The following is a 19,999-nucleotide window of genomic DNA, read 5'->3' as shown; positions in this document are numbered from 1 at the left end:
AATTTAGGCACTGGCAGTGCCCCCCCTTCCCCTCCATTAAGTCGCTTTCTGCTTCTCTCCTTTTCTCTTACTTTCCAACTTTTCAAATCCTTCTGGGTTCTTTTCTCTCCGCTGCCCAGCCCATTCCTGGGCCAGGGGAGTTCTAGTCCTTTCTCTATTTTTATTCAATCCGAACATTCCAGGGCTAGATGGTTTACGCCTCTCTCTCTCTCTCTCTTTCTCCCTCTCTCTCTCTCTCTCTCTTTCTCCCTCTCCCTCTTTCTCCCTCTCTCTCTCTCTCTCTGCACACACACACACACACACGCACGCACGCACGCGGCAGAATGGGGGTGTATGTGTGTGCCACTGTGGCCCAGAAGGCAACACCAGTTTGCCAAGGAAGCCAGTGGAGCTCACAGGAGCCCACTTCCAGCTTACTTCAACCCTCCAGCGGTCGCTTTCACACACTCTTCCGCGATGAGCCTACGTACAGTAGCACAATCGATGCACTTCACTGCGCCTCACACATGACACCATAGACACACTACACGGCCTGGACACCCACACTACGATTACTTGGCAGGTCATAGCACCAGCTCTGCGAAGGAGCGGGAGGTGCCGGATCAAGGAGATACAAATAGGGATGCCATGCTGCTCCCACCACAAGTGTGCAGCACCACAAACCGAGCACATCTCAGGCCCTCCTACATGCCATCAATCTTAACGCACATAGGGCACAAACAGCTGTGCACCTATCCACCGATGTAACCCAGAGCACACCTGTTTGCTGTAGCACTGTGATGGGAGCACATTTCTGCCCTTTGCTCCGATCATCAGACATGGGGCATATTCCATCCTCACTCTTCCAACAATGCACCCAGGCCTGGGCTTGCAATACACCTAGACCAGCCAACAGCACTGCAGGGCCACCCGAGGGTCAGTTGTCTACTGTAATGCCAATGACCTTAACATGAACTTAAGTGAGCAGAGATGTCTGCTTGGGCATTGAAAGCCAAACAAGGTCTTGTTGGTATGGTCCATTCACCTTGTACATGTTCTGCAGGGACCTCGCCTGCAAATCAAAAAAGCTGGTGGCTGATGCCTGGCATCTACCAAAGTTTCATGCCCATCGCACTCCTGCCTTCCATTCCTCAAACATGAAGTCTGCAGTGGTGGAGACTCTCTTCCGTAGCCGACCAGCCTTCCCTGTACCTCAGCTTAACCCGAAAGTCTATCACTCGTGTTCATCACTGCCACACCTCCCCAACTTCTCAGAGACCATAAGTACCCGTCACTCTGATCTTGATCAACACTCCCTAGTTCATGGCAATCCAGTGGATCAATTTTCCGACCCACTGCATCATGCATGTACACCTATGTGGTTAGGCACTACTTACTTTTACAGTAACTTTGCAGCGTGCCCAACATAGGCGCAACGCTCCTCCTCTCGAGCGCACGCTGCAGTGACCATGGTCGACCACACCTCCAGTGATGGGTATGAGTCTACATTTACTTGATTTCCAGTGGGAGTCGGTACCTGGAGGGTTGGTGTCCCATGATGTCCAGTTTGAAGCCTCCTCTGTTGAGTGTCTGTTAGCACTGATTTTCTATACTCTGGCCTAGCGGACAGATGTATTGAAGGCCAACCTAGTTAAGTGACGAGGACAACTTTGGGAGCTGTAGCCAAACCAGTTTAAGGTAGCAAGGTGTGTTGTCAAGTCTAAGTCTCAAAGTGGTGAGCCTGTAAGGGGTCCTCAATGAGTACACACAGTGAAACGTCAAGGAACACACCAAGACAATCCGTTATATGGCCATAAATATATAAGTATTTTTATAACACTGAAAAATTACTACTGGCATGTAATATTATCACACAAGACTAAATAAAAGATACATATATACAATCACTGGAGTAGGGTAAAATGCATAACCCCCTGCAAAGGAAGGTAAGTATTAGTATGCAGCACTACAGGACCACAGTGATACAACACTAACTTTAAAAGTCCATCCCTAAAATGTATGGGGCCTTGTGACCAAAGGTTCACCAGTTCCACACATTTTTGTGAGGTGGGAAAAAAAAGTTAGTGGAGGGCTTCTGGGGTCCAATGAAGAGTTCCAAAAGGTAGAGGACAAGTTATCCTTACTAATAAGTGTCCCCCACTTTCGCAATTCCTGCGTGAACAAGCAATGGCAAAGTCAAAGTGTTATTAACGTTTCTAAAAGTTACCAAACTTTTTTTAAAAGGCAGTTAGAGGGTTCAGGTAAGTACTGTTACAGCTCACCCCTGTACTCCGATTCTTTGTATGACTTGGTAGGTCTTCAGAAGAGGGTGCAAGGTTGCTTGATGTCCAGGGGTTGCAGGTTCGGGCACTTGTCCGGTCGGCGACAAATGCTGGTGCAAGTTCTTCAGGTTGGTGAATACAGAAGAACTTTGATACGGTCAATCACTCCACCCTCTTAAATTGGCTATGTGATACCCTTGACATCACTGACCGGGCACTGGACTGGTTGACCTCTTTTCTCTTGAACAGACCCTCCCAAGTGCAACTGCGTCTCTTTCTCTCTATCTCACTCTCCAACTGTGGCATCCCTCAGGGCTCTCGCCTCTCGCCATGGCTCTTCAACATTTACCTTGCCCCTCTCGCTCACCTGATCTCCACCTTCTCACCTCATTTTCAATGCTATGCTGATGACACGCAGTTCTCCTTTAAGCTCCCCTCCTCTTCCATTCCCGACTGTCTGACTGCTGTTCAGGCATGGTGTGCTCCTAACGATCTCTGCCTTAAGGCCAGTTGAGACTGAGAACCTTCTCATCGGGACACCTGCCCTCCTCTTTTCCTCATCTCTGGCCACCCTCCTTGGGCCCCCTCCCCTCACGCTCTCATGAGGCAAATAACCTTGATGTCATCTTTGACTGCTCCTTCTCAACTCACATCGCTGACCTTGCCATGAAGGCCCACTTTCAGCTTCACCTCCTCAGAGGCGTTCCCCCTTTCCTCACCTTCCCCCAGAAACTCAACGTCTCCAGAGTTCTGGTTCTCTCCAGACTTGACTATTGCAAGAGCCTCCCTCTTAATCTAAATCTTTCCTCCCTCTACCCTCTTCAACTAATTCCGAATAGGACTTGCAAGACTTATCCTTTGCCTCAAGCCAGAGGGCTGCATCTCTCCAGCCCTAAAATCTCCACTGCTCCAGGTGGCTGCAATGATCAAATTATCCACAAAGCTTCCTGTGGCGGGAGCCTCTTCACATCCAACTCTCTCTCCCTAAATACCTCCCTGCTAGCGTTCTCCATTCCTCTAGCTCTAACTCTCTGCAAGTCAAAAACTTCTACAAGAAGAGATTGGCAGGTAGATCTCTCTCTTCAGCAGGAGCCTCCCACTGGAATGGCCTACATGCCCCTCTTCGTCTTGAGCCAGTTTTCCTTAAATTGCAGAAGTTTCTCAAGACCTTTCTCTTCTCCTCCTTCTTCCTTCCCCTCCCCTGCTAATTCCACCTGCCTCTTGTCTGGTTGCCTGTCGCCCTCATGAGCCTTACTGGGCCAGACCCCCCCTTCAACCAGTCTCCCCCTCTCCCACACAAGCACTTGCCCTTGGGCACCCTTCCCTTACTAGCCTACTGAGTATGATCCAGCCCCCCTTGCACTTGTCTGCCACCCCAAGGCCCTCTTTCCTGCACTTCTCCCCCTTCCCCTCCGTCTGCACTTCCCGTTATTGCACTTGCATGACCCGAATGTCACAAGGCCTAGTAGGACATTTTCTGTTATTTCTCCTCTGTCCCCTTTTTATTTCTTGTGGTGCTTGGAAACACTTTCTGATGTATAGGTGCCATACAAATGTTCAATAAATAAACTCTATGCAGGACCCCTCTCAGCACAGGACTGGAAGCAGGAAAGCTCTTTTGGACGATGGCCGCTGATTCACGGCAACGCAGGGGGACACACTTGTTGCGGTTGGACTTTGCCTCGTATCTTGGAACCCCTTGATGCTGGAACCACAACATTTGGCTGAGATGTGTCCTATTGCACAAGCTGTCGACCCCCAAAGTTATAGGCCTCGGAAAGGCAATGTCTGCAGCACAGTAGCCCAAACTCTGAGCTGGGCAGCCACTGGGGGATCCAGGGTCCCTTCCGAGGGCTCTTCTTCGCACGACTCTGAGCTGACGTTAAGAATAGATGTTCCCTCCACTCCAAAGGCCACAGCTCGTTCACAGGACTGCTGAAGATCACATACAAGACAGGGCTCTTCCAGGACAGCAGCAACAGTTGGTCGCCAGGCTTTCTTCCAACGGGTCCACGGTCTCTTTGCATGTCTTGCAGCTGGACAGGATACTGAACTTCTTTGGGTATCTTCTAGGATCTCACAAGAATGGTTTCAGGGATCTTTCCAACACACCCCACAGCAGTGGTCCGGTCAGGAGCACTAGTGGCACAGCTCATGCATACCATTTAGACACACTGAAACCAGTTTCTGAATTGGGACCAGACAGTCTAACCCCACTTCCTGGCCTCAAACACACATGGCCCTGCAGTAGCCCACGAAAATCCTCCGCTTTCCCGAGCACTGGAAGGTCCATATAAGGATTTTCCTGTCCTCACAGTTCAAGAAGAAGGGTTGGAGAAAAGATGGCCAAGGGACAAACAAAAAACTTTGTGGCACAGCCATGTATGGACACTAGTCACATGAGGTAACCAAACGTGGTAAGGCTAAAGTAAAATGCACTACAAAATAGCAGAACGTAACTGCTGCCATCAGCTTGTCCCTTAAGCAAACCTAAAATAACCAAAAATCTGAGTGTTGTTCTAGGCTGGGAAAGACAAAACGTGTACCTCATTGTACTGCATTGTAAGATGCATTGTACAATGATAAAAAGTTACCAAAAGTGATGACAATGTAGCACGACTAAGGAAAACAATGTTTCCCAGTACTCGCAGCCTGAAAGACATGTCAGTTTGCCCCTGACAAATGAGCAAAAGCCAGTGCAGCGAAACTGAAGGCTTCACTGCAAAAAGAACAGGTCAGATTAAAAAATAAAAGCAAAATGTTTCAGCTTGGAAGGGAGAAGTATATCCCCTTCTGGAATTGTGTTCTGTACATAAAACAGATCTAAGAGCATTAAATAAATGCTTCCTCCACTCTGGACATAGACCATTGGTCATGCCTAAAATGTATATGATGGACACATGGCTGCTGCAGGGAGTGTGTAGCGTTAACAAAACGTTTCTGCCGAACTTTGACTTGGGCCCGCTGTTCAGGCATTCTTAGCACATGAGCCATACGTGGAGGGAGGCAACGTGCTCCTCATACATCGCTGCCTCTGTCCTCTCACTACTCGGTGCAGTTCACCATGCCACTGGCGGAGTAATCACCAGCGTGAGTAAACTCGATCGCCTCTCTCCCATTCTCAAAAAGCTTGACTGGTTCCCAATCCCATCGTGGATCCTCTTCAAAATAACCCATGTTCTAGGCAAGTGAATAATAAGTTCAGCAGCACCTTACCTAGCTGGCAAGGTCCACATTTACAGGGACTGTCACAATTCCAGGAGATACACACGCAACATTGAACAATTGGAAAGTAACACATGCTGAAAAGAGGAGACCAGGAAACGGGCCTTCTTCTGTTACGCACTGGTGCTGTGGAGCAACACCCCGCCCGACATCCTCAGACCTCCAGCGCTAGTCTTCAGGAAAGGTTTGGAGACCCTGCTGTTTAGGAAGTTCCTCAAAGCACCAGGGACCATAAAGACCCAGCTCCTGCCTCCCCATCTCCCAAGGAGACTGCCGCAAAATGTGCCTGCCCTTCTATATGCCTCATATTCACCCCTGTACAGCGCACTGCTTCTTCATAGCATGTTCACGCTATATAAATGCCATACATACTCCTGCAATGAGGAGGGAAGGATATTGGAACCATGGGGAATGCAAAGCAAAAGCCAGAGGTCACAGTAGAGGAACAGCTGTGTACATCTGCAGGAGATCCCGCCCCCCTACCTTCCCTGGATTGGAGGCATGAGATTGTGCCTTGCCTAACACCAGCTATTGTACCAATACCGCAGCAAGTATTTGAAAGAAGACCCCTTGAGACACCCTATCGAATGTGCACCTGAAGCGATGATAATCTGCAAGAGGAACTCCCCGAAGGAATATGAGAGAGAGCTAAGCAAATGACTGATGACATTGTGAGAAAGTGTGCATGACGTCCCGAGATATTAACTGAAGATAATGTATGGATCCTGAAGAAACAAATGATGAAGGAAAGGACCCAGTGAACTCTCAAGTGTAATAGAAGAAGATTACACGTGCACAAAATGTTGCAGAAACAAAAGTTCAATTAATATACAGATGCTGAAAGGCAAGGTAGATCAAGTCAGCATAGAGGCTAGCTATGAGTAGTGAATAGAATGCCAATGAAGCCGCCATTGTACAGAAACTGGACATTGGTATCATGAAATAAGTAACCCAGAAACCATGAAAGGAGATTGGAAAGCTGCGTCGTAGCAGAACAGCAGGTTTATGGAGCTGCGTAGCGAGGCTGCCTGGCCCGAAGTCAAGATCTTAGAAATCGAGGTCTGCTAGCTACTCTGAAGAAGGAGCGTGCAGAGGAGGAATCCTCTCACATTGGGGTGCAAGAAAGAACAGGAAGAATGCCAAGTTTTGTTTTATTTAGAACATTTAAAAGCTGCAAAATGGACCAGATCAGTCACGTGAGCCAAGGATGGAAATAGGGCTTGAACTTGGAGTTCCAAACACGATAGCGAGTGTCCTCACTCCTGTGCATTCCCAAAGACAAGAATACTCTACAGGGCCAAGTACAAAGACAATTTCATGGCAGAAGGCATGGGCAATGAGAGATGCTGGGCTAATTAGGTGGTGAGGTAGCTTCCTGCCCAATCTCCCTGCACCTGGGTCTGGGCTTATGTGCTGCTAAATGAACCGAATGTTCCAGACATGGCACAAGGGTGCCAACCAATTGTATTAGTCTGTATAATGAAGGACCTTATTGCTTGTTGTTTTAAGAAGTAGGCATACGTTGTCCACATGATAGGACAGCCAATAACAATCCTAGCTCCTATACAAATGTATATCTAGATCTTTTCCTTAACCAATCCCGACCCTTGATAGGTTTTTCACTCTTGCCACGTAGTATGACGTCCCTCAGGCGTATGTTCAGTTATAAAAATTGTATTTATTGTGAAGGTCATTGAGAGACTGAGTGTACGTCTGTTGATGTTCGTTGTAACTTCCTGTTTTACATAATTGTTAATAAAACAGTACTTTGCCCTCTTCTTGAGTTGGTTCGGATATTTGGATTCAGAATTATTCTGGTGTAATCCCAACCAGTACCATATGCACGTTCCAAAGTGCCATAAACTCATCACAGTGCTATGGATGTCTATGAAGAGTCTAGTGCGGCTTGTCGGCTAGGCTTCTATTAAGATGGGTGGAATAGCAAAACTCATTGAACTGGATTCAGGATTCCTTTTGTGAAGAGAATTTGGAGGGTGTAATTCTGCAATTAGGGTGGGATCCAGAAGCCAGGACGTGGGAATAGGCCAATTGGAATCTCGACCCACCCCCTTTTGCATTGTCCCACAGAGCTGCAAGGACACGCTTTCAGATGATACATGGGCTAATGCGGGGGAATTGAATAACGGGTAATATGTGGTGGCTGAGATGAGCACCAGTAGCTGGATCTGGAGTCTCAAGGGGAGTAGATTAATATCTGAGCCACATTGGGTGGGCAAATTGAGTGACGCCAAAACAGAGGCGTCTCTCAGAAATGAAGTGAAAAAGGAGGGTTCGGAGGGTTGAAGATGTGCAAGTGTGTTGGACACTAGAATTGGCGGTCATGTGGGATGGACGGGGGGTAGCTTTCGCATCAACATTCCACATGTTTGGAAGGTGTTTCTCCAGTCCTGTTTTTATCTTTTGTTTTGAATTGTGGGGCTTGTAGTCTTGAATTTGTAACGATTTAAGCAATACTAAGTCTCACGTGGTGTATGTTGGCATGTATCGGCCAGATACAGAGACCTGGGAGCCACACAGGATGTCGGGGAGATCACTACTCAAGAAGTTGCATTGGAATTGGGGTTCGATGGAATTGGACATCTTGGGACTAGTGAACCGCCAGGTGTCTGCGGCTCTTGTAGTGGCCACGTGCCACTCTAATTTATGTTTCCTGATCAGGCAGACACATGGGCTAAAGGGCGCAGACACAGAGCCCCAGTCTTATTGTAAAGCTCATGTCTCCTAAGGAAATGGCCAATGTCTCTTGTACTCCTGTTCTGCAAACTCCTCTCTTTAAACTGAATTCTTTTTTGTTCCTCTGCAGATTTAATGCCAGAAAATTCAGTGGAAGATAAGACCAAGCTAATCGACCCCAACACGATTGTGGCCGAGATACCCCGGAAGGGACAACCCCCGGTGGAGTGGAGGTGAGGAGCTGCCTCAGCCAGCATAGAAGTCGCTGCATGTTGAGTGACCATGGATGGGGCTCCACCGGCTTTGCTAGAGCCAGTCTAGCTCTGTCCTTGAGGAAGCATGGGCTCCCGTGCTCCGATTATACATCTCCGCCTGCTGATGCCCTGAGCATCCCTAAGCTGCCCATTCTCCTGCCCCTCAACACCATTTCTTTTGGCTTCCTTTGAGGAAGGGTTCCAATAATGCCAGTATTAAGCACAATGGCTACTTTTTTCATATGCCGTACCAGAAAAAGAAAGCGCAAAGCCTATACACAAACTATTACATTTATTGTGCATAAACGATCACTTTCTAGGAGGCTTTACTTTGGTTTGGGGTGATTGTGGCGCTGAAGTTAAAACGTGGGTAAATCATTGTATCAATAGTACCCACATGACCACCGTTTTCTGAGAAAGCATGAAGGGAGACGTGTAAGCCCCTTTCCCACACCACCTCATCTCCTGGTCACTATCGGCGCCCTCTTCCATGTTTACTCGGTCTCACTGCTCCTCCGGTCAATATCTCCCTCATCCAAAATCTCTCCTGTTACTGCGTGCCACCCCCTGTCTGCTTCCCCAAACCCTGCAACAAGGGAAGGCACGGGGAAATGAAATCCCAGCGAGATCTGGGGTCCTCAGCCTTGGCTGTGGTGGTCCACGTGGACCATGACGTGGACCATGACGGACTAGACTGACACATACAGACGGTCCCCCGTCTTACATTGGAAAAGGAGAACCCTGGCCTGCTCCGCACCCACATTCTGCATACAGACGGTCTCCCCTGTCTTGCATTGAGAGAGGAGTACCCTGTTTCTCTAGCATGGGGTCTGGCATGGATTCACATGCTCATGAATATTCCCCGTCGTCAGGCTGGGAATCCTCGGTAAAGAAAAAACCAGTATCAGTTTCGTTTCTGATCTGTCTTTCGTAGTAGTAACCAATCACTGGTCTCTGCGTCATACTGACCACAGCCAATGACTGCCCTCTACCTAAGCCCCGCCTCTGGCAGCCATCTTCAGATTTTTACCGCACGTTCAAGTGTTTGGATCCTCGTGCTATTGCTCTCGGGCGTTAGTGCTATTTTTTCACGTTTTTTCACAAAAACTTCGATTTTTTTCAGTCAAAAAGAGCCTCAAGCTCCACCGTTTCTTCATCCGATCAACGGGAACCCGTGTCGGATTCGTCTACGCCCCTCAAGGGTGAAGATTTCGTCGAGCCACGCTTTTGGAGGACTCCAGAAGTTTCTCAGGCCCATCTCGGACATGGCCCAGGAGAAGGGAAGCTCGACGCCCGGAAAGCTGTTCAGGGTCTGCCCTGGATGCCAGCTTCAGAATGTCTTTAAGGAGGACGAACACTCCTTTTGTCTTTACTGCCTACATGAGGACAAGACGCACGTGGAGAAGGACTGTGCGTTCTGCGGCAATATGTCGGAGCGGACCATGAAGGACCGCCATCAACGTCTCGCCAACTGGCTGGAAGGGAAGAGCCCGTCAGGCGAGAAGAAGAAGAAGAAATCCAAGCGGTCTTTTAAGACCTTTGAGGACGCCCCGGCGATGGGGGTCCAACACAAGGCCAAGCACCGCGAGTCCACTGGCACCGGGAGCGCCGAACGGTCGGCAGGCAGGGCGCATCCTCCCGGCACCATCAACCACGAGCCAACGCTCTGGTTCGGGTAAGAGGAAGGCTGAGCACCCGGCGAAGCTCCTGGAGAGGCCCCGGTCGAGCTCGAAGGCCCCATCGGAGGGAGAGCGAGGCAGTGTCCCTCCCCCCAAGGAGAAGGCGGTGAGCGCACCTAAGGTGGTGAAAGCCTTAATCCATCCGGCCAAGGCCTCTATCGAGACAGTCGGGGCAGCCCTGGCTCAGCCTGTGGAGGCTACACCAGTGGTGGCGACCTCAGGGCTCAGTCTCCCTGCCTCCCTGCCTCAGAGGTCGTCGTGGATTCAGCCTCAACCTCTGAGGAAGAGCTGATCGAAGTCTTAAGCCACGGCGTTGGTGTGGAAGAAGGCCAGCCCGTCGGGAGGGATCCCGACAAAGGAGACGACGATAACGTCGAGGGTGCCGACGGGGCCCCTGACCGCCCGTCGGACTCCCCTCAACCAGCGCCGCAAGACAACTCGGCGGCCATTTTGTTGGCTATACAATCCTTATGCTCGGAGATAAGGACGAGACTGCCGTTACCACCAGCGGAGGAACCGCTCCCGACGGGGGACCCGGAGCCAGGCCCTTCTGGGAGCCCTCCCCCTAAGAGAAGAAGGATTCATCCTCCACCTCCTTTTCAGCCATCGCGCCCTGTTCAGCCCTCCTCCCCGTCAACGACTCGTGGGGATGATACGGGGACTGACACGGCCGCGACGAGTACGGACGACGAGGTTTACGACGAGGATCTGCCGTCGTCGCCTCCCACCCGGGCTTCCCTGCCCGACGAGATTGGATCGTTTCACTCCATGATCGCCAGGGCATCCGAGCTCTTCCAGCTCTGCCCGGAAGAGAAGAAGGAAGGTTTCCTTTATCAACGTGCGAGGCCAAGAGGAAGACGGTCCTCTCCGGGCCTCTCCGGGCCTCTACTGGATGATATTTGGGATGACGGCCTCGCCCTCCTCAAGACCCATCCACGACGCCGGCTAGCAGGGATCGGTACGAGAAGAAGTACCGGGTCCCGGACGCGGCCCCCTTGTGCCTCCGGGCACAGCCGACCCCGGACTCCGTCGTCTCTGCGGCGGCCAGGAAGAAAGTGGGGAGGGGGGTGCGGCCTCTACGTCGACTTGGATACGATGGGACGCAGGGTCATCTCGTCTGCAGCGACGACGATTAAGGCGGCCAACGCCTTGGCTATCGTAGCCCGCTACGACAGGGAGCTGTGGTACAAACTGGCCCCCCTGCTGGACTTCCTACCGGACGACAAGAGGGCGGATGCCCTAGAGATCTTGCAGGAAGGAGAGGTGGCGTCGGACCACGCCATTACGATTGCGACGGACATCGCTGACACTGGATTTCGCCAGTTGGGCAACGGCGTGTGCCTTAGGCGGCGTGGATGGCTCAAGGCTACTGACTTCCGTCAAGACGTGCAGACCAGAGACTTGGACATGCCGTTTGATGGAAACAACCTGTTTGGGAAAACAGTGGACGATTCCCTTCAAGCCATCAAGGCAGACACGGAGACGGCCCGGGCTCTTGGGGTTTTCCAGCAACGGCGGCCGCCCTTTCGGAGCAGTGGAGGCAAACAGGGTGCCTCCAAAGGTTCCGGCGGCAGATTTTCCACCTACCGTCAAGCGGCCCGTTCGTCGTCGCAGGAAGCTTACAGGGGACGAGGCAAGTCAGGCGGACCCCGCCGTCGTCGCCAAGGAGGTCAAGGCGGCAAAGCCTCGTCGAAGCAGGACTGAACCGGCCGTGGGGTCGGGCCCCCACCGAAGCACCCCGGTGGGAGGCCGGCTGGCGAGCTTCGTCAGCGTGTGGGAGTCCATCTCCACCGACCGTTGGGTGCTGGACGCCCTAGCCCGGGGTCACGTGCTCGAGTTTCAAAAAAGGTGCCCGCACGTCCCCCCTGTGGCCAGGAAAGAACATCACGTCCCTCAACTTCTCTTGGAGGCAAAGGCGATGCTCAGGAAGGGCGCCATCAAGCTCGTCCTTAAGAGGCTTCGGGGCCCCGGAGTTTGCTCAAGATACTTCCTCGTGAAGAAGAAGACGGGAGGATGGCATCCCATCCTGGACCTATGACGACTGAACAAATTCATCAAGGCACAGAAGTTCCGGATGGTCACCCTCCAACACGTCCTGGGTCAGCTGGAGGAGGGCGATTTCCTGTCGTCGTTGGACTTGGAGGATGCCTACTTCCATATTCCCATCCTAAAGGGACACCAAAAGTTTCTCAGGTTCGTGGTCCAAGGGCGTCACTATCAGTTCAGAGCCCTTCCCTTCGGACTAAGGTCGGCATCCAGGGTGTTCGCCAAGTGCCTCGCACCGGAGGCGGCGCAGCTGCGCCGAGAGGGGATCCACGTCTACCCCTACCTGGACGACTGGCTCATCCGAGCCAAGACGAGGGAGCTCGCTGTGGCGCACACGGCAAGGACCGTCCAACTTCTCACGGACCTGGGATTCTCCATAAACTACGCCAAGTCCCACCTGGTGCCCGTGCAAGACGCACTGTTTCTGGGAGCGAAGCTCGACACAGTGTCACTTCTGGCCTCTCCGTCGGAGGAAAGGACGAGGGACATTTTGGGCAAGGTGCAGCGGATGCTGGTTGCGGACGCGGCCAGAGTGAGGTCCATCAAGTCCCTCCTCGGAATGATGTCTTCTTGCATTTACCTCATCCCCCTGTGCAGGCTCCGGATGCGCCCGTTGCAGGAGTTCCTGGACGCGCGCTGGATCCAGACGGGCAGCTTCGAGGAGAGGATCACACTCGACTAGAGTTTCCGACGAGCGATCCGGTGGTGGGGCACCCGCGCACATCTGACGGTGGGCATGGACTTCCAGACCCCCGGCCACCAGGAGACAGTGACCACGGATGCCTCCCTAGAAGGGTGGGGAGCGCACACCGAAAATCTGCACGCGAGAGGCCTTTGGCTCCCGACGGAGAAGTCCCTCCATATCCACGTCCTGGAGCTCCATGCAGTGTTTTGGCCCCTCGGGTCCTTCCTTCCGTCCCTCAAGGGCAAGGTGGTGAGGATCTTCACCGACAACACCACCACCATGTTCTACATCAGGAAATAGGGCGGAACCAGGTCCCCTGCCCTGTCCAGGGAAGCGCAGGGTCTGTGGCATTAGGCCGTCGCCCAAAGGATGTTTCTGGTGCCGTTTCATCTGGCAGGGATAAAAAACACCATCGCCGACTCACTCAGCAGGGAGCTGCGCTCGTGCCACGAGTGGGAACTACGACAGGATCTAGTGGACCGCCTCTTCCGACGGTGGGGCACACCCCAGATCGATCTGTTCGCGACGGCGACGAACTCCAAGTGCCGGAGGTTCGCCAGCAGGTTTCCCCAGCCGAGGAGCATGGGCGATGCTTTCTCATTCCCCTGGGAGGGCCTGTTTCTATACGCGTTCCCTCCATTGCCATTGCTGATCCGGCTCATCAACCAGCTCAAGAGGTCATGGTGCAGGATGATCCTCGTCGCACCTGCGTGGCCGAGGCAGATATGGTTCCCGGACCTTCTGGACTTGTCAGCGTCCCCGTCAATCAAGCTGCCAGTGGACGCGGATCTTCTCTCCAGGGAAGGAGGCGCCATCCTCCATCACAACCCGAAGTCGCTGAACTTACAGGCCTGGCTCCTGCAGCGTTGGAGTTTGGAGGATACGACATACCGGCCGACTGCAGAGAGGTTCTTGCAAAGGCCAGGGCGTCCTCAACTCTTAAATGCTACGGACACAAATGGAAGAGGTTCTCTGTCTGGTGCCACGCACAGAAGATTAACCCTCTGCGGATTACGGCTCCCCAAGTACTGCCGTACCTACTGACGCTGGCCAAAGCTGGACTGGCGCACGCGTCCATCAAGATTCATCTTGCTGCGATCTCCCGATACACCAGAGCCACGGGGCGGACGTCTTTGTGGTCTCATCGTCTGGTGAAAGAGTTCATGAAGGGACTGTTCAGATCGTTCGCGCCGGTGAAGGGTCCGGCCCCGGCGTGGGAGCTCAACGTGGTGCCGACCAAGCTCATGGGACCTCCGTTCGAGCCTCTGCACTCGGCTCCGTTGAAGTTCTTGTTGTGGAAAACAGAGTTTCTTGTGGCCATCACCTCCGCGCGACGGGTGGGAGAGATCCAGGCCCTTTCCTGCAAGGCCCCGTACTTGACTTTTCACGACACGAGGGTAGTGCTCAGGACGCACCCCTCCTTCATGCCCAAGGTGCCGTTGGACTTCCATCTCAACGAACCCTTGGTGTTGCCTGTTTTCTTCCCGTCCCCTTCGTCGCCGGCTGAAAGGACTTTGCACTCGCTGGATGTGGCTAGAGCGCTGAAGTTCTACGTGGACCGCACGAAGGGTTTTTGGAAGACGTCACAACTCTTTGTGAACTTTGGACCTGTCAATCAAGGGAAGGCTCTCTCGAAGGCTTCCATTTCCAGATGGCTCTCCGGCTGTATCATGCACTGTCATCGGTTGGCAAACCGACCGCTGCCTGGCCGTCAGAGCCCATTCCACCAGAGCGATCGCAGCTACCACGGCGTTCCTATCTGGTGTGCCCTTGCTGGACATCTGCAGGGCTGCTACGTGGAGGTCGACGCACACCTTCACTGTGTTGAAATTCTACTGTGTCGATCGGGATTCCAGGGAGGAGTCCAGGGTCGGCCAAGCAGTGCTGCGCAACCTGTTCGCCTAAGGTGAGCCTGGTGAGGAGGTAAGAATTGCTTAATGTTGAGTTTGATGTGATGCTTAATGTTGAGCCTTTGCCACCTCCCGTGGTTGTGCATGTGTGTACTGCTATGTATTCTTTATTCATGAGCATGTGAATCCATGCCAGACCCCATGCTGGAGAAGGAACAAGTTACTTACCTGTAACTGTTGTTCTCCAGCATGGGTCTGGCATGGATTCACATGCGAACCCTCCCGCCTACCCCTCTGCGGCTCTTCACTTGGTCATACTGCCACTTCTCGTGCTACCAAATCTGAAGATGGCTGCCAGAGGCGGGGCTTAGGTAGAGGGCAGTCATTGGCTATGGTCAGTATGACGCAGAGACCAGTGATTGGTTACTACTACGAAAGACAGATCAGAAACGAAACTGATACTGGTTTTTTCTTTACCGAGGATTTCCACCCTGACAGGGAATATTCATGAGCATGTGAATCCATGCCAGACCCATGCTGGAGAACAACAGTTACAGGTAAGTAACTTGTTCCAAGCCCGCTCCGTACCCACATTCTGCATACAGACGGTCTCCCCTGTCTTGCATTGGGAAAGGAGTACCCTGTAAGCCCGCTCCGCACCCACATTCTGCATACAGACGGCCCCCTGTCTTACATTGGGAAAGGAGAACCCTGGCCCGCTCCGCACCCACATTCTGCATACAGACGGTCTCCCCTGTCTTGCATTGGGAAAGGAGTACCCTGTAAACCCGCTCCGCACCCACATTCTGCTTGCATTCTGTCTATATAGTTTGCATGACTTTAAAAAAGATGCCTGCCTTTGCTCTGAATTGTGCATATTGATTTGGGATCGTGGCTGCAAGGTTTGTGCTCGAGAAGAGGTGGAAGGTTTGCCTGTATGCCTCCCACGACTTTCATGGTTGCCCCCCACCCCGCTTCATGAGACTAGATCTTGATGTGTAAATCCTTTTGATACTTTGCATAGAGATAAAGACATCATGTACTTTTCTCCTTTGCTGGCCTTTGTGGGCTTTCCATGGTTGCTTAGGTCTTTTCTTGCACTTGTATTTCTGTGCACACCCCTGTTGCTGGCACTCACTCTGCTGAGGCTTTCCTTGGTGTGTGCCAGGTTCTCCTAGCCTCCTTCCGCGGCGTTCCAGTATGCCGCAGAAGGAGCTGTCCTTATGCATGCAGTCTTCCTGTCTTCTGGCCTCTTTAGCTATGGAGTCTCACCCCTTGGCACAGTTGCACTGCTTACTTTGGGTTTCTAAATCCTTTCTATTGTAGATGTTGCAACATTGCTTGTTTGTTCTGTGCGCAGAAGACATCCTGGTTCTCGCAGTGCTTTATGCTTTTTAGGCGGCCACGTATTCTGGCGGGCATTGGTCATGGACTCTCAAACTGCCCATTTTCCAGGCTTCAGGGTGGAGTTAGGTGGCTCGATCACTCAAGAAGATGGCACTGCTCGTTAGCATCCACAGATGAAAATATTAGGAGCTCTCCCAGTTATTAATCATTGACAATTTCTAGGGGCTGGCTGTTTCATGCAAAACCGAGTTCATTCTCTATATATCTTTCAGCTTTCTTCCCCTTTTCTGCTCTCTTTCCTCCTCGTTTGGCTTTCTCCTCTCTTTTGGCGCTCTCCTCTCTTTTGGCGCTCTCCTCTTTTACCTCTCTTCCCTCTCTGTCTGCTTTCGCTTCTCTTCCCTCTGTCTGCTTTCGGTTCTCTTCCCTCTCCGTCTGCTCTCTTCCCTCTGTCTGCTTTCGCCTCTCTTCCCTCTCTGCCTGCTTTCGCTTCTCTTCCCTCTCCGTCTGCTCTCTTCCCTCTCTGTATGCTTTCGCCTCTCTTCCCTCTGTCTGCTTTCGCTTCTCTTCCCTCTCCGTCTGCTCTCTTCCCTCTCTGTCTGCTTTCGCCTCTCTTCCCTCTCTGTCTGCTTTCGCTTCTCTTCCCTCTCCGTCTGCTCTCTTCCCTCTCTGTCTGCTTTCGCCTCTCTTCCCTCTGTCTGCTTTCGCCTCTCTTCCCTCTCTGTCTGCTTTCGCCTCTCTTCCCTCTCTGTCGGCTTTTGCCTCTCTTCCGCCTCTGCCGGGTCTCTTCCCTCTCCGTCTGCTCTCTTCCCTCTCTGCTTTCGCCTCTCTTCCCTCTCTGTCTGCTTTTGCCTCTCTTCTGCCTCTGTCGAGTCTCTTCCCTCTCCGTCTGCTCTCTTCCCTCTCCATCTGCTCTCTTCCCTCTGTCTGCTTTCGCCTCTCTTCCCTCTGTCTGCTTTCGCTTCTCTTCCCTCTCCGTCTGCTCTCTTCCCTCTCTGTCTGCTTTCGCCTCTCTTCCCTCTCTGTCTGCTTTCGCCTCTCTTCCCTCTGTCTGCTTCCGCCTCTCTTCCCTCTCTGTCGGCTTTTGCCTCTCTTCCGCCTCTGCCGGGTCTCTTCCCTCTCCATCTGCTCTCTTCCCTCTCTGCTTTCGCCTCTCTTCCCTCTCTGTCTGCTTTTGCCTCTCTTCTGCCTCTGTCGGGTCTCTTCCCTCTCCGTCTGCTCTCTTCCCTCTCTGCTTTCGCCTCTCTTCCCTCTGTCTGCTTTCGCCTCTCTTCCCTCTCTGTCTGCTTTTGCCTCTCTTCCGCCTCTGTCGGGTCTCTTCCCTCTCCGTCTGCTCTCTTCCCTCTCTGCTTTCGCCTCTCTTCCCTCTGTCTGCTTTCGCCTCTCTTCCCTCTCTGTCTGCTTTTGCCTCTCTTCTGCCTCTGTCGGGTCTCTTCCCTCTCCGTCTGCTCTCTTCCCTCTCTGCTTTCGCCTCTCTTCCCTCTGCCTGCTTTCGCCTCTCTTCCCTCTCTGTCTGCTTTTGCCTCTCTTCTGCCTCTGTCGGGTCTCTTCCCTCTCCGTCTGCTCTCTTCCCTCTCTGCCCTCTGTCTGCTTTTGCCTCTCTTCCCTCTCTGTCTTTCGCCTCTCTTCCGCCTCTGTCGGGTCTCTTCCCTCTCCGTCTGCTCTCTTCCCTTTCTGCCCTCTGTCTGCTTTTGCCTCTCTTCCCTCTCTGTCTTTCGCCTCTCTTCCGCCTCTGTCGGGTCTCTTCCCTCTCCGTCTGCTCTCTTCCCTCTCTGCCCTCTGTCTGCTTTTGCCTCTCTTCCCTCTCTGTCTGCTTTCGCCTCTCTTCCGCCTCTGTCGGGTCTCTTCCCTCTCTGTCTGCTCTCTTCTGTCCTTTTCACATCTTTTCTTTCTGTTTTGGCTCTTGGCCCCCTTTCTGCTCGCGTCACCTTCTTCTTTATCTTTCTGTTTTGACTTTTTTCTTTCTACTTTGTCTTGCTTCTTGCACTTTAAACTCTTTCTGTTGTATGCACTTGAACTTTTTGTTGCTTCTCTCTCCATTCTGTCCTCTGTCTCGTCTCTCCCCTTTGCCCTTTATTTTTCTACTTTTGCTTCCCTGCCTCCCATTTGGCTCTTTCTGCTCCCCCTCACTCCCTTCTGGCCATCTGAACAGAACAGTCCTATAAACAATGATCACTTCTCTCTGTTTTTCTTTGACTCCTGTCTCTCCTTTCCTCACATCGCGGACCTTGCCAAGAAGACTCACTTTCGGCTGCACCTCCTCAGAGGCATTCTCCCTTTCCTCACCTTCCTGCAAAAACTCAATTTCTCCAGAGCTCTGGTCCTCTCTAGGCTGGACTACTGCAACCGCCTCTGAAATATTTCCTTCTCTTCTATCCTTTCTGCTGTTTCTCTCCCTCCGGTCTAATATTTCTACTCCCTTCACACTTTATGCGCACTCGCGCTCTCTCTCTCTCCCTTCTGACCTCTTTATTCTTCCTCTATCTTCTGTCTGAAGAATACAGTGCATCCTTTTGACCATCTGGTAGAGATTGTGTCCTGTTTACAACAGACCTGTTTGATGCCTTGTTCTGAAGTAGATCTCAGAGTGGAATTGTCCTTCGTCGTGTGCGGCAAGGCTGACATAGCCACAGAGGCCAGCACTTCTCCGGGATCTATTTCAACCTGTAGTCCAATTCAGACGTAGGCTTGTCAGTCCCGGAGGAGTTGGCCATTGGACAGCAATGTGCCGTCCAGTGATGGTTGGCAGAGAGGCAATCTGACCTCTTTGAGGCGAGGGCCAGGTGACGGTAAGAAACGAGAAGAAGACTTGAGTGTCATCAGCGAACCGGTTGCAGGCAATCCCAAAGAAGAGTTTTTGGAGAGAGGCAGAGTGCAGTGGATGAAGAATGATTGGAGGAGGGAGCATTGTAGGACCACCACCTATTAACGGCTGGCACGTGTTCATGTTCCAGTATACGGAGAAGGAGCAATCGGAGATGTAGGCTGCAATAACAACAAGTTCAGTCTCATTAATTCCAAGGTTAGAGGGTGCAAAGGGGAGCAGTGTTGTCCACAGTGATATAGGCTGCACAGTGGTCAAGACTGATGAAGATGGTACATAATTTAGTTTGATGTGCAGAGGCAAGAAAGTTGGAGGCATGGGTCAGGCTGTTTCTGTGGAGTGACTCCTCCGGAACCCAGAATTATTTATTTGTATATTGGGTATTTGTAAGGCGCCTATACAACACATGGTGTGTCAAGACGCCACAAGACAAAAAACGGTGTGTGAGGGGGGACAAGGGAGAAAGATAACAATAACGGTCATACTAGGTGAATGCTAAGGGGAGTGCAGGAGGGCAAGTGCCAGGGATTGCATGGGGTGCAGGGGGTGAGGGTTCACATGCTAAGTGCAAGGAGGGGGTGTACTGGGCTGGGAGGGGGGGGCTGGTGCCCTGTCGAACTCGGAGAGAACCAGGCAGACAGCCACTGTGGCAGATGGGGGTGTTAGCAAGGGAGTGGGAGAGGGAAGGAAGAAGAGAAAAGTAGGATCTTGAGGAGCTTCTGGAACTTGAGGAGATCCGTCTCCTGCATGAGAGGGGCAGGTAGACCATTCCAGAGGGAGGGTTCTGCAGAGGAGAGTGATCCACCCTCACTCTCTGCTTAGAGAAGCGTCTGATCTGCAGAGTTGGAGATAGAAGACCGAGGGGATCTAGCAGGGAAGTATTTAGGGAGAGAGAGTTGGATGAAGGGGGGGTCCCAGTCCCCAAAAAGCCTTGTGGATGATTCGGAAGGTTTTGGACTTGATCCAAGCAGCAACTGGGAGCGAGTGGGGAGATTTTAGGAATGGAGAGATACGGTCCCTGGGCTTGAGACCAAGGATAAGTCTTGCAGTCCTATTCTGGATTAGTTGAAGGGGGCAAATGGAGGATAAAGGAAGATTGAGGAATTGGTGATTGCAGTAGTCCAGTCTGGAGAGGAA

At 52.1% G+C, this 19,999-nt stretch overlaps 1 protein-coding gene across 4 annotated transcripts in view; it reads left to right on the top strand.

Moving 5' to 3' along the window:
* The window catches only part of NRBP2 (nuclear receptor binding protein 2), a 464,081-nt gene that overhangs the window by 366,123 nt on the left and 77,959 nt on the right, over positions 1-19,999 (top strand). For all 4 annotated transcript variants that reach the window (XR_011278688.1, XM_069621852.1, XM_069621853.1 and 1 more), the window contains exon 12: positions 8,311-8,413. Coding sequence is in view for 3 of the 4 variants with exons in the window: in XM_069621852.1 (XP_069477953.1) it covers positions 8,311-8,413 (103 nt within the window). In the remaining variant the exon portion in view is untranslated. The remainder of the gene's footprint in view (positions 1-8,310; positions 8,414-19,999) is intronic.

Source organism: Ambystoma mexicanum, chromosome 5q (genome assembly GCF_040938575.1).
Source record: "Ambystoma mexicanum isolate Mex_15411 chromosome 5q, UKY_AmexF1_1, whole genome shotgun sequence".
NCBI classification, from domain to species: Eukaryota; Metazoa; Chordata; class Amphibia; order Caudata; family Ambystomatidae; genus Ambystoma; species Ambystoma mexicanum.
The sequence above is the reverse complement of the archived record's forward strand: the minus strand, read 5'-3'. Positions and strand labels throughout refer to the sequence as shown.